This window comes from Eleginops maclovinus, chromosome 23, assembly GCF_036324505.1.
Source record: "Eleginops maclovinus isolate JMC-PN-2008 ecotype Puerto Natales chromosome 23, JC_Emac_rtc_rv5, whole genome shotgun sequence".
NCBI lineage: Eukaryota > Metazoa > Chordata > Actinopteri > Perciformes > Eleginopidae > Eleginops > Eleginops maclovinus.
In genome coordinates, this window is record NC_086371.1 from 13,014,242 (window position 1) to 13,028,551 (window position 14,310).

Sequence of the window (14,310 nt, forward strand, 5' to 3'; positions counted from 1 at the left end):
ATGTGAAAGTTAGTATCAAGAAAAGTAAATAGTGGTTCATGTCCTGATATGTTGGAAGTCTGAAGTTAAATGAAGATTTATCCCAAATATAATTTATCTTAGAGAATAACGACATTTAGGTGTGTTCTTACGGCAAACCAGACCTTTTAATTCTGTACTTCTGAAACCAGTAGGAGGCAGTAATACAATTTAAATGATTCCAGCTCCCAGTAAATCCCAAATTAGAACAAGTAGAAGAGGAACCCAAAATCAAACACACCAGCGATAAACAGGTGGATGCTAGGTGTAATCCTTCATGCTATGCTAATAATGCAGATAAAGGTCATGGTGGATCCTCCAGTAGTGACCTTTTTTTTTGTGGACATTTTAACTTCAGTAAAGTTTATGAGACCATTGAGCTGTTTGTGACTTTTAATCCCTACAGAACCTCATTAATCAAAACATGTTTTTAATCACTTTGAGTACAGTGGGACTGACCGAATAACAGAAGTCTGGAGCAGATTGGAGGACATAGCACAAGGCTCAAAGAAAAAGTGTCCAGATAGGTGAGTACAAACAACACTCTGATGCAGGTGGTTTTAAAGGAGAAGTTAACATGGTAGGGTGAGCTTGCAGCCCAACACTTGTAGAACTGCAGCTTTGCATCCCTTTTTATCTTTAATATGTGTACCTTCAGCTGCTTTGGAGGTTTTATAGTCTGCTTTGGTGTTTTTTAACTGTTGATTTTGTAAGAAGTCTCAGGGTATTTTGTAAATGTAGCCTTATATTGTTTGTTGTTAGCAGCTCTTTTGTGTTTTTCGATTAAATGTAAAGGTTTTGTCATCTTTTGTGGTTAATTCATTGAGGTTGTTGGCTTTTGTTTTGGTTGTTGTTATTCCGAGATGTGCTTACACACTGAGATCTGCATGCTATGAGATATTAAAGGTGCTCTTTGTGACTTGTTTGGATCAGTTGGTCATCCTAATTTTTTCCTACACTTTATCTTGACCTCAGCACATGCAGTGCAATTTCTTGTTTTGTAACATTTTCAACAATGCCTCAATTGCCCACTCACCATTGATGGAACCATTGTATGTCAATGATGCCACTGTACAAAAAGTCCATGATTTAGGCTCCTTAATAATGGACTGGTTATTTCATGATGTGATTGTATGCCACATCCTTCATGTTTACCCTGTCGAAATAATTTGCCATACACTTCTCGTACATTCCTTTATTTTAAAAATGATTTTTCCAGTTTACCAAACACACTTAAAGCTCAAACATTGATATATAAAAAAACATCTAAAAAAACACAGAATCATACATTTTGTCTATGAAGTGCTTGATATGTTTTACGCTATTAAAGTGGATAGTCATATTATTTGTACTCTGGATACTATTGGTGCTGTCAAAGCCTTTTTGTATTCTTATTTGTTTAATACAAAAATACAATTTTATATGTGTAGTCTTACAAGCAGATACAGTAGTTGCATAATGTCTGGCTGTACATTTAACATGGGCATGCTGCTCAGCGGGACATCATTCGCACAAACTCTGAAAAAACAACAGAAAGCGGTGAGCGGGAAAAAGATTAGAATTAATATAGTTTCCAAAAATATCTCACAAATGCAAATGGGAAATATCTTACCCTCAAAGTCCACCAGGCCATCTCCATTGAGGTCGACGTCACGAAGGATCTCGTTGATCTCTCTGTTGGTCACTTGTTCTCCCATCAGCTTCTTCATAGCTTCACGAAGCTCATTCAAACTGATCTGACCGTCCCCATTAGAGTCAAACTGGACACAGAGAGATTGAGAAATGTATCAAGATCACTTTTTTAAAGAGCAAAAACTGTATTTTTATATTGGAACACCCAACCTGTTCCAATATAAAGGATAGCTTCATCTCATCAGGTTTTGCAGTGTTAAATGTCTGCAGGGAAAAATGAACAGCTTTAAGTTACAGTATATTCTGACCTCTTTGAATGCATCACGTAGTTCCTTGACTCCGATCATATCTGCTGTCTCTGCCAGCATCTTGGGTCCCATCAGCTCCACAAAGTCCTCGAAGTCGACTTTACCTCCACCTGCAACACATAGGCGCCACATCACCCACTGCTATCTAATCTGACCATCAACTCTCATAGTCAATCCCTATAATGTCCATGTGACTCTTTTACAACAGTATAAAGCATGAGAAATTATTGGTAATCAATTGCATTAACCAACAGTTACGCCAAATGCAGGTTGTATAATGTTTTTGGTTATTTAGGACTTGGGCCATTGTGCTAAAAGACCTGTAGGTTTGTTTCCCCCAACACTTTCTCATTAATAGATTAAGGAATTTAAAAATAATTGTATCGATAAGAGGTATGGTAATGGAATCGGTATTGATTCAATTTGAATAAATCGCTGTTCATAGTTCTACTCACAAATCTGCTGACTCAGTTCGATAAGCTCCATCTCTGTCGGCATGTATCCCATCGTCCTCATACACTCCCCCAGGTCTTTGTGGCTGATGTAGCCTTTTTTGTTCCTATCAAACTCCACAAAGGCTTCGCGGAGTTCTGAAAAAAATAAAATCATGTTTATTATTTAATGTAGATCAGAAACACACTGAGGTTTTCTGCAGAGAAATCACCTCACCGTCTATCTCCTCTGGTCTCAGCTCTCTGTCCTGTAGGCGGAAGTAGAGAAAGATGTTAGCTTCTCACCTCATTCTTCTCATGAAGAAATTACTTTATACTTTTATTTGGCATAAAAAACAAATATAAGCACAAACGGATTCAAACATCCAGACAACCACTTGAAAGGAAAGATACACAAACAGCTGAAAATGAAAGAACTGATTCATGGAATTTGGATGTATGAAATGTAATAAACTGTTCATTTGCTATAAAAGTATTGTAGTCAGGATTTTATAATATATGTCATTTGTAATTTGCAAATGTAGTGAATTATATTGTGTGCTTTGTTCAGTAATCTGCATTCAATATGCAAAACCAGTGCAAATCCAAATGAAAAACAAACAATTAATCTATATGGATTAAGTTGTACGCAGCATTATTTTATATATGACAATACATGATTGTGTTTAGGTTTTGGAAAACAAACATCTGGAGATCATGAGATTTAGGTGGTTAAGTTGGTACCTTGGACACATTTCCACTGTTAGGACTTATGTAAGTACACATATAGATCCATATACTCTTTTGTACATAGCACTCAAGCTTGCACGCAGCCCTGTGCAAATAATGGAAGCTGTGTTTCAATATAGAGAACGTAAGGCTTAGGGCTTTGGATAAAAAACATTATGGGGCATATACAACTATGACATAATTTCCCTTACTTTGGATTCCTTCTGCCTTATTTCTTAGTGCAACAAATTAAATGTATCATGTTTAAATTAAATAACAATATGAGTAGACATGGTCTTTATAACGGGACACTAAAAACACCTAATTAATTTGGTAAAAACCATATTCATTGGGACAGTTATTTTGGAAGACTAGCAACAAGGTTAAGTGTAATTTAGTTCCTACAACAAATAATGTTTACCTTTGCCGTGACAATACTACCAATGTTTTCCAAGTGTGCTGTATATCAGTTAGTTTGTGCTAATTCAATATAAAAGAGTAATAGGGAAAATGTCCATTAAAAAAAGATGATCCATAATTTGAATCAAAGTAATGGTCAATTTATTTTGGCCACAATGATGAAGTATCTTTTTTGTGCATGCATACATGTGTGGTTCTCTGCCAGAAGTCATAAATGTACTTTCTATCCAGTTTTAAGACATTATCGTTACGATACACCTTTCAGATCTTGGTTGTTTTAAACCATATTCAAACGGCATAAATGTTTGACTATTTGAAGTTTTCAGAGAAACAAGTTTGGCTCACAGCCTCTGTGTCCACTTAATAGCATCAGAGAAAACACAATTTTTTAATATGAAAGCACTTAATTTAGTGATTTACCGGTGCAAACTAATCGGGCAAGTAAAAAGATCGATAAAGAAATCCTAATCAGAAGAAGCTGAATGCAATGATGGCTTAAGTGGTGAAAACAACATCTCCCATGATCCCACGCTACTTTATGTACCAATGTTTTGTTTGATTGAGAGGTCCCTATGGGTAAAAAATTATTAGTTGGTATATTGAATTAATTCTTGTCACAGGGCCCCAACTGGGTCTTGAGAGAGTAAGAACAGTACAGGAGCCACCTTTAACATTCTTTATCATTGTAGTATATGTTGTGCTTTAGTGCATACAGTATTACTTTGTTATTACAAATTAGAACAAGCAAATTGCCACGCAGTCAACTGGAGTCCTAAGGGGCAGTTGCAAACTTTGCATGGTTTGAAATTCAGCCTTGACCCCTCATCATCCTTTAATTCATCACAATTGAGAGTGAGCTGCACAAAACCGGTCAATACGTTTCCATGGAACTGCATGATCGACCCCTCTAAGTTGGCAGGCTCGTCTGACCCACACCAGTGATTGGATGACAAAGCAGGGTTAACCACGATGCGAGGATGAAAATGAACCAACACGAGCGGAAAGAAGTGGCACGGGGGGGTGGGTTGTGTGAGGACAACAGTGTGCACACTTTGTTTGGTTACATACGAATATCTGTGAAAAGCCCTGTTTAAGGAAGATGCAGGCCGGGCCCACGGTGTTGTGCAGTCTGTTGCAGTTCTTCACCAGTGGACAGTAGGGATGTTTGTACGGATTATCCTCCACATCCTCATCCTCCTCTTCCTCGGGGCCCACTGCCCTAACTTTAACCATGAGGGGCCCATCCATTCCCCCCTTTGGAGGCACACAAGCTGTTATTCAACCTTAAACAGTGTTTCATATAAAACATAATCATTTCAAGGGAAAAGGCTAAGACCCACTGTTTCTTAAGTCACGCACAGCAAGTCTAGATTACATAAACTGCTTATTATTTAAAGGGAGTCCTCTCACATCCACTGCTATCCTTGCTGTGAAAAGCTGTTTAGATCTCCACATCTGCTTTATCTGTTTGTCCTGCTGACACTCTCTGAGATAGATCTGCCATCTGGGCTAATGAGTGACATCTTGTCTCAGTACTGCTGCATTAGGAATTTAATCAGTGTTTTAATGGCTGCAAATGGATGGATTTTTTTAAGGCAGTTTTATCGCAACCACCATCAGTGAAAACACTTTGTTTATTTTTTATCAGTACAGCAATTTCCAAGTAAGTAGTCTTTTGACCTGATTATACTTTGGTACATAAGCTATTTCCCCTAATAACAAGAAATAACATAGTTGATCAGAGTTCAATGTTTTTAGTCAATCTCATATCTCATAATTTAAATTTACAAAGGTGCTAAAAAGTAAAAGCATAAATTAGTAAGAGACAAAGTGCTCTTACCTTTTTCATTTTGTCTTCCCGTTTGGTGCAGTTTCCCATTACCCAAATGTTCCTTCCTTTCTCACTTTCTGACTGATTAGATTTTTACGAGTTTACGAGCTTCTTTCTCTGCTCTCCTCTCTTTGGACTCCTCAGAGATCCAGCTCCTTTTTGACCTTTGATTCTGGTGAAAACATCTTTAGGTTTCCCATGTTGGTTATGAATCTGATACCACAGTGATGAAGAAATAACGGGGACTTGTCTCCACCCATCTCTAAACAATCTGAAGTGAACTGTTGTCACCAAATAAAAACTAACCCAGCATCACTGAGCTCTCTACTGACAGCAGCTCACTCGTGTTACTCCGTGCAACATCTCTTCACACTGATTACTGCTTTTAATCCTCGTCTCGCTCTCTTTATTTTTCAGTTGCTCCCCTCCCCACTTTGTAGCTCATATTGCACCAGCTTTCAAATGACTTCCTCTACAGTATGAGGAGATTCTAAATGGAGAGGGGGATTAATTCTTTCTATTTGAGATTAAAGAAGAAGATGAGGTGATGAAAAGAGAAAAAGAAAGGGATACAGCAAAGAGGCATCAAATTAGAAACTGAAAAAAGAGTGTATGTTAGGGTTTGAGTAAAAACTACCAAAACTGAAGCCGTACTTTTTAATGTATTGAAAGAAGTTCTGTCGAGATTTTAAACCTTTTATTTAACTGAAAATAAAAACATATTATACAGGATAGACTTCTTAAATATAATTAAATACGATAAAATACCTATCGTATTCAATATATCAATACCACAAGATGTTTACGGCTATATATTTTTAAAAACTAGAAAAGAGGGGATTTCTTTTTTATGTAAATTATTTTTGATCAACTGAGCGCTCGTATACTTAAATTGGAGTGTAAAAACTAAAATTGGACTCAAACACAAGGTTGTCAAAGGTCTGTGAAGGTCTTAGTTTTTAAATTCCTAAACAGCTGTGTGATTAGAGTTTTCCATGAAGAATTAGAAGTTGAAATCACGCTAAACTTTTAAACCCAATGAGCTGTAAAGCCTTAGCGTGTGACAGCTTATGGGCCGCAGAGATTCTGTCCCATTTGGCAGAATGCATCTGCTCAAAGTCAGAAGTGTTTTTAGCTCCTCTGGATCTCTTACATCGCACTCCCAAATTGAGTTGTGCCAAATTGTTGAAAATAACAGCAGCAGCTTTAAAATCACACGTTGAGGTTAAGTGGTCAGAGGAGCTCGTACAAAGCATCTGTCTGCAAATCTCCCAAAACAGAGTGTGTGTGTGTGTGTGTGTGTGTGTGTGTGTGTGTGTGTGTGTGTGTGTGTGTGTGTGTGTGTGTGTGTGTGTGTGTGTGTGTGTGTGTGTGTGTGTGTGTGTGTGTGTGTGTGGTCTAAAGAATAGTTGTATAAAAGGATATAAAACTAATGCGCACCGTATAGAAGACAATAATTATAGTTTTGCAGAGTCGTATCACTGTTATTGTTTTGTGTATAAAACTTCAATGGTTGCCAGAATGCTGCTTTACACTGATAGGTTTTACTGTTGATGACAAATGTGTTTACATAAAAAACACATTTCAATAGCATATCACCAAGTTTTAGATGGCTAAACCAATTCAGTGTTTTGGTTTCCAGCTGATCAGTTGTGAATAACACATGTGCATTCTTCTGTATAAATATAAAAGAGAATCATTTTGTTTGGGTGATGTAAATGTAAAAAGGCTTAAACACTCACACGTGTTTTCAAGGTTCTCTGTGATGGAGATTTTAGTCAAGCACACACATTACTTAAAAATAGACATTTTGCGTCACAGATGAAAGGATGTGTGGGCTGAATGGATTTGTTAATTAATGTTTTTGAATTAAGAGTCTTTAGGATGTAACATAATAGCAGCATCTATTTGTGTTTGATACATTTTTAGTTTCAATTATCAGCAGTCACCACTAGAGGTCACTTCAGGACAGTCAGGTCTATAAACTGAGTTTTATCTGACAGCTGCTGCTGTGAAAAGTCAGGAATAATACAAACTCTTTTTTTAATTTAACCTCGCTGTGGATGCAATTTAAGAGTAATGACTACTGTCAATAAAAACCTTTTCCCGGAAAAAGGTTCTTAAGTAGAAATGGATCCGTTTGGATTTAAAAAGAAATCTATAAATCTGAATTATATTTAGAAAATAGGTTTAGTAGTAGTAGTAGTTTTAGTTTATTTCAAATAATCTGATCCTTATGTAAGAGATCGAAAGGACAGTTGCATTCTTTGTTTCCTATTGTGCTGCTGACAAGCCGCTGAGTCGTTTTTCTGTCAATTCAACAAACCCCAAAAAGTCTGCCCTTAACTATCTTTTAGATTTATTTTATGAAAGAAAAAATAAGCATATGGACAAGATGAAGCAAAATACAGTCACATGTACTAATTAATCCCTGCACCTTCTAACTCCTTCTAAAAGTCAGATTTGCATGCTAATTCACAACAAAACTTGATGTAAAAACACACTGAATTTGAAAGCAATAATATTAACTTGAACCTATTGTTTTTAATTTAAACTTAATAGTATTGCTTTGGACTAACCTAATACAATATGTATTATGTGTTTAGATAATAAATTTATTTAAGTCAACTTTTCAATGTTTTTGAGTGCATTAACAATGTAAATAGTTTCAAGAGGAAACTACATTTCCATTCTGCATTTCATTTATGTCTGCCTGACCATGTGTAATTGTTTATTGTATGTGAAACAAGAAATGTCCAATATAAAAGAGGTCATACATTTTACATTAATTTCGACTGTGACTTTAGAAGTGAATCAAGGCTGAACCATTTATTCAAATTATATTAGAATACAATTATATTGCGCCTCCAAATCCCAGGAGGCGCAATATATTTGATAAGGGAAAAAATATGTGTCCGAATAATATTCAGAATTAAGTGTTTTAGGGCTGCCGAGATGTCCCTGCCTACAAATAATTTTTAACAGACTTATCAGAATATTTTGTACTTCATTAACTAATCAATCATTATGATCACATCCATGAAAGAACAGCTATTAACAACCAACAAGATTTATATGATTTCAATTAGTTAATCTAACTACACAAAGCAACTTCCAACCAAATGACATGTGTCTCAGTGAGTTCCATCATGATTTAACAAACTGACACCAGCAGCTTCATTAATAACCTGAGACACCACCAATGCCATTAAGCCTGACTAATTACTATTCTCCCTTACTGATGGTTCCAGTTAATCACGCATTTGAGATAGTCAGTGTGTGTTTGAATGTTTGCACCCAAACACACACACAAGTTTATTTATGTTACCAGGTTTCTGCTTTGCGACACGTCTGGGAAATGCAGTACTCGGGTAATGTGACTCTGTCCTTTTGTGTGTGTGTGTGTGTGTGTGTGTGTGTGTGTGTGTGTGTGTGTGTGTGTGTGTGTGTGTGTGTGTGTGTGTGTGTGTGTGTGTGTGTGTGTGTGTGTGTGTGAGTGGTGTGTGTGGTGTCGGATGTGCATTAGCTGGTTTCTATTGATGAGAACTGTCAATCAGGGTAAGGCTAGAAGAGACGTCATGGATGGAGCACGACAGGAGGAGAGGGAAGGAGTATTTTTAGATCCATTACTCGAGCAAAAAAGTTCTCCAGCATTAAAACTCAAACTAAAAAGTGAATGAGTAACACTTTGATTATATGTTTGAATATGAGATTGTCAATAATGACAACTATTTAATGTTTTTGTTGTTCAAAGTAGAGATTATATAATATTTTAAAAGTATATATATTATGTATAGATATTATATTTTATGCATAGGTTTGGATTTGAAATATTCATCTTGACAGTATTATAGCTGTCAAATAATTGCAGAGGGGTAAGAAGTAGTTTGAATAAAAACTTGACTTGAGTATCTGAATCTGATTTCTAGATATATAACTTCCAAGATTTCAAAATGAAGCAGTTATCCTGAAGTCGATAAATGTTCATTAACTTAACTAACCAAAACGTTATCTTTACCAGTACTTATTAGTACCAAACCACATCGATTTTTGTTGATTCATTGCTTGTAGTAATGTAAAAATAATGAAACTGCAGTGCATATATGTTTCTCGAATATTAGGTCCTTCTGCATGATGAGGATTTTTCTTTTTGGACTTCAATTTTATTTTGATAAGATTATGTTTGTATGCTTTCGAATGCAGTCGGTCTCGTCCTGCAGGGTTGTCCGAGTGAGGTCCAGGGACCCAGAGGCCCCCGGCACTGAGATTAAGAGAAGATCAATTGCCTCTTCGTATCAGACTTTGCCAACTCTTTCCTCTCTCCCACTCACTCAGCTTGTCTCTTTAATTTTAGCTCACTTGCATCACTACTGACATCACATTTTTCCTTCTTTTTATATCGATTTCCGGTTTCTAAACTCAGCCACACTCATCATCATCCCCTTCAGAGTTTGCTGACATGATCAGGTGTACTCTTTCTTAAAAAAACTCAGAAGCTTAGATCACACACATGAAGCAAGTTGAGGCTTTTAACTTGGGTTTAATCCCTTCTGATTTTATTTTCATATACACACACACACACACACACACACACACACACACACACACACACACACACACACACACACACACACAAACCCACCACTTTCTCACACCGTGATCCTACATTTCTGGCCACGGGGTGACAGATGCTATAACGGCGTAGACTATCCTGCAGTGTCGTGTGTCACTGCTTACAATGTGAGTGAAGGGATGTGATACTGAGATAGGGTGTTCATCAGATCTCTGGCTGACTATGGCCGTATCTGTTACAGATTACTATTTCATAATGTTTCCCAAAGCAAAGGAGTTTAAATCCCATGCACACGCCATGGCCATCCTTATCCCTCTGGCTTTGCTGCCCCCTCAATTTCCAGAGGGATTTAGAGTTAAATGAGAAGGCAAATAGTTAATGTTGGTGTTGCAGCTTTTTGCTCTTTTGCCATGTGAGATCAAAGAGGTCAGGGGTGTGACTAAAACTGCTATTTACTACAAACGAGACCACAACTAGGCTTTAAATTTGAATGGGTAGCTGGTGGCGAGACATTAAATCAGCCGGAGAACTTGATGCATCAAATGAAACACACACAAGCTCACAAACAGGTCAACTCATGAGTCACACACACACTGAAGGCAGGCGATGGAACTTACCTGCCCGAACACAGAGTCCACGATGGGCAGCAGGTCCACAGGCTCTCCCTCCTCCTCTTTTGCCCTCTCTCTGCCCTGTGGCCCCTCCATCAGCTCCTCCAGCTCCTCGTCCAGTGTCTCGCTGTCTTCAGCAGCCGCCGCTGAGTGGAAGCTAGGTTTCGGGGGGCGAGGAGGCTGAGGTGTAGCAGTCTGAATGTCCCCAGCACCACCTCCTGCGCTTGTTCGCCTCTTCTGCTTCTCCATTTTCTTCTTGATGGCGGCCTGCACCTGAGGGGAGAGCATAAATCTATGTCCTAACTCACAAACGTCATGGGAAAATTATTGCTGATGCACTCACATTTTTTCACATATTGGTAGTTTGGATAGATGCAAAATATAGTGAGATAAAGAGGTTCCAATACCTTGATATAAACACTTAATTTGTCCTTTTGTCTTTTATTGTGACGCACTTTGTTACATCTGCTCAAGACATTAAATGTAGAAATAAATGTTGCTTTAATTACCTAGAAAATTGCAAAAAAAAACAACAACCAACACTGGTTTGCAATCATGTTAAAACTGATAGCTACGTTCTTTTCATGAAATAATATTCTCTTTATAAATTACGTTAGAGCGTCAAACACGGGAGCATTTTCTCAAACAAAAATAGAACTTTTGCAGAGAGACGTGTTTTGGATTAGAGAACATTCATTTATCAGTTACATCAATTACACTTCAATATGTTTAAGTTTAGAAGGAACACGATCACATGCAAGATTTAATAAAAGTATTGTATGTATTTTGTACACAGAAAAGCAACAGCTACTTTCAACACCCACACTATTTGTACACATTCATGAACACCCATATCAACGCACCTGTTTTGCACTCCTCTCCTGCGGCGCGCTCATCCCTGCACCGCCTCCTCCGGCGGACGGCTCACGAATGATCATGAACATCTCGGTGTCACAGGCTCATACACAGACTCTCTCTCTCTCTACCTCGCTCACCCTCCCCCTCCCTCACACACTCTCTTGCCTCTAACCTGCTCTTCTTTCTTCTGCACTTGCTTTTTTTTATGTACTATAATTCCTCCAAAAGTCTTGTTAATAGATTTCGTAAAATAAAAAAAAAACTAATCCAGCCCTCTTGATACAAGTAGAAGTATTTTGTTAGTTCCAGGTAATAAAACTAAAAAGCGAATACATTAATTGATTTAAGGATAAATAACTTATATATTCATCTATTTTGTCCTCTGTGTCCTACTATTTCCTCCAGTAGTTTTCCTCAGTGCTTCACAACGCTCTTGTCTTGGTGCGTTCAGGTGAGGAGGTTTTTATCTTCAGGCAATGTCTTGGCTTTGGGATTGAGTTCCTACTCCTCTGCCCCCACTCACTACCTCTTGATCCTTTAGGTGACACTCTATACCTCCTGAACTTTACCTCTCTCACGTTATCTACCTGTAATACATCAACCTCTCAGTCTCCTTACCTTTCTGTCCTTCATCACAGGTAAACACCCCTCCTGTTGCCCAGGCACTTTGTCAAAGCCACACTTCCTGTCATTAGTGAGTATAAATATCCTTGATGGAATCTAGCTTTCATTCAAAATCTTGGGTTTTTTCTGTCATGTTTTTTTTGGCTTCTTTCATTCCTCTTTTCCTGTCTTTGTTTTTGTTCCTTCCATCCTTGCCTCCTTCTTTCTTTCCTCACCACAGTAATCCTTGTTGCTCTACATGGTTTCTCCTCTTTCCCATCTCTCTCAATCTGTCTGCCCTCAATCCCCTGTCATATTTGGAGCCTTTGTGTAACAAATTGGATTTTTGAAGGTGCCCAGGTCAGCTATTCATTAGGTGAAAGAAAGAGATAGAATAAAGAGGGAGGGATGCAACAAACTATGCAGCTTCGTGATAATAATGATTTTGTGTAACGTACTGCAAAGCATCACCTTGATGTTGCCCTGCATCAATAATCTCATCCAGCAAGCATGGCTGAGCACACACACATGCTCACACAGGTGAACATGCTACCACTGACCTCTATTTTTAGACATGAATGTTCACACAAGCATGTAAGCAAATTATTCTGTTCTCTAAAACAACCATAACGCTTCAAAGCTTTTGTGTAAAGCATCTGATTCAACTCAAATAAGACAAACCTTCATTTTGTTTCTCCCCTTCTTGTAAAAAAAAAAGGGATATTGGTGTTAAAGGGCCCAACTTTTATTTTGCCTGCACTTAAATCTCCCTCCATCTACTCTCCCCTTCTGCTTTGTCTCTCATATTCGAATAGCATGACAGATCAGAAACCAACAGCAGTATAGAAAATGATAAACATGAAAGATGATCATTAATAAATATGCAACTATCCACAATCATATCCAATATTTAGTTTTGGTTTATTTGTTATACGCAGATATGTTGAATGATGGAAATGACTGACGACTATCATAGACAAGTATCGTCGTGTTTATGCAATTTGGCATGGCAACATTTATGTGAGTGGCTAAACAGAGGGTGGTGAAAACTGCTCAGCACATCACCAGGACGGAGCTGCCATCCATGGAGGACCTCTACACCCAGCGGTGTAGGAAGAAGGCCGGTAGGATATTAAAGGACCCCCATCACCCCAGCAACAATCTGTTCTGTCTGCTGCCGTCTGGCAGACGGTACCGCAGCATCCGGACCAAGACCACCAGACTCAGAGACAGTTTTATACCACAGGCTATAAGACTACTGAACTCCTGAGCTCTGTGAATGTCTACTCACATCTGTTTATAGTACACACATACATATATATTATACACATCTGCCATACATATCTGTTTATAGTACACATATCTATATATTGTACATATCTGCCATATATATCTGCTATACATAATATATGCATCTGTCCATACCTCCTCATTCAACAGTGTAAAGTATTTAAATACTTTCAATGTATTCCACATATGTATATATTTCACATCCTCAAATCTTTATTGTTAATATTGTAAATATTCTTCTCTCTTTTTGCACTACTTTATTTATCTTTTGCACCATGCATGTTGAGTTGTTGGAGGAGCACGCGACATAAGATTTTCATTGCCAACATATACGCTGTATCTGCTGTGCATATGACAAATAAAAAACCTTGAACCTTGAACCTTGAAAATGTACAACTGAATCCAGCAGGATATAATAAAGCCGACACCGAAAACATAACATTTAAAAGGCATGAGTACATGTTTGCTTCTAAATTAACTCTTTTAAAGTTGTGATGATCTTGGAGAAGGTTTCAGGATTTTGTTCCTTTTTCAGAAAATATGTTTTGAAGAGTCGTACCATCGCCACGTGATGCTGCTCTGCTGGATATCCTCTGGATGTTTTTCAGAAAGTCCAAATAAACATTTAGGCTTTACATAATGAAAGTCACAATTCACAAAACCTAAAATGTTGTATTCAGTTAAAATTTGGTAATGATGGTACCCTATTTGTTTTTGTCAATCAGATATCAATGATCTTTCTTATCATCCTAAAACAGCTAAGGGTAGTCTGCATGTTTTTGCTTGAGAATCTTAAATTATCCCTAAATACTTCTCTGATACTTTTTCATTGAGCTTACCTTTTTTATCTCTGAAGTTCAGAGATTAGGTTGATGGAAAACTGATAAAACAAAACTAATATTTCTCATTTTGGATGGATTAATTCCAACTACATAACTAGTTTTGTAAGACACATGGACAACTGTGTTGTCAGCGTATATCTAAAGACTTACAAAATACATAACAA

At 37.5% G+C, this 14,310-nt stretch overlaps 1 protein-coding gene across 2 annotated transcripts; it reads right to left on the bottom strand.

The window, feature by feature from the left end:
* Positions 1–1,204: 1,204 nt before the first annotated feature.
* On the bottom strand, positions 1,205–11,556 carry cabp2b (calcium binding protein 2b). Of its 2 annotated transcripts, XM_063876633.1 has the most exons (7): positions 11,417–11,556; positions 10,560–10,826; positions 2,628–2,658; positions 2,414–2,548; positions 1,959–2,068; positions 1,631–1,778; positions 1,205–1,536 (listed from the first exon to the last, which is right to left on the bottom strand). In XM_063876633.1, the coding sequence occupies exons 1-7, from the start codon at positions 11,495–11,497 to the stop codon at positions 1,511–1,513; spliced, it is 798 nt and encodes a 265-aa protein (XP_063732703.1). In that variant the 5' UTR covers positions 11,498–11,556; the 3' UTR covers positions 1,205–1,510. The 2 variants fall into 2 exon arrangements, with proteins under 2 accessions (XP_063732703.1, XP_063732704.1); XM_063876634.1 differs by lacking the exons at positions 10,560–10,826; positions 11,417–11,556 and adding an exon at positions 5,379–5,726.
* Between the last annotated feature and the right edge of the window lie 2,754 nt (positions 11,557–14,310).

Bases quoted from the DNA above. Each gene is read 5' to 3' on its own strand.
- cabp2b (XM_063876633.1), bottom strand. From the start codon at position 11,497: ATGTTCATGATCATTCGTGAGCCGTCCGCCGGAGGAGGCGGTGCAGGG. The intron at 10,827-11,416 runs GTGCGTTGATAT...CTCTCCCCTCAG, and splicing joins AGGAGAGGAGTGCAAAACAG to GTGCAGGCCGCCATCAAGAA. The intron at 2,549-2,627 runs GTGAGGTGATTT...TATTTTTTTCAG, and splicing joins GAGACCAGAGGAGATAGACG to AACTCCGCGAAGCCTTTGTG.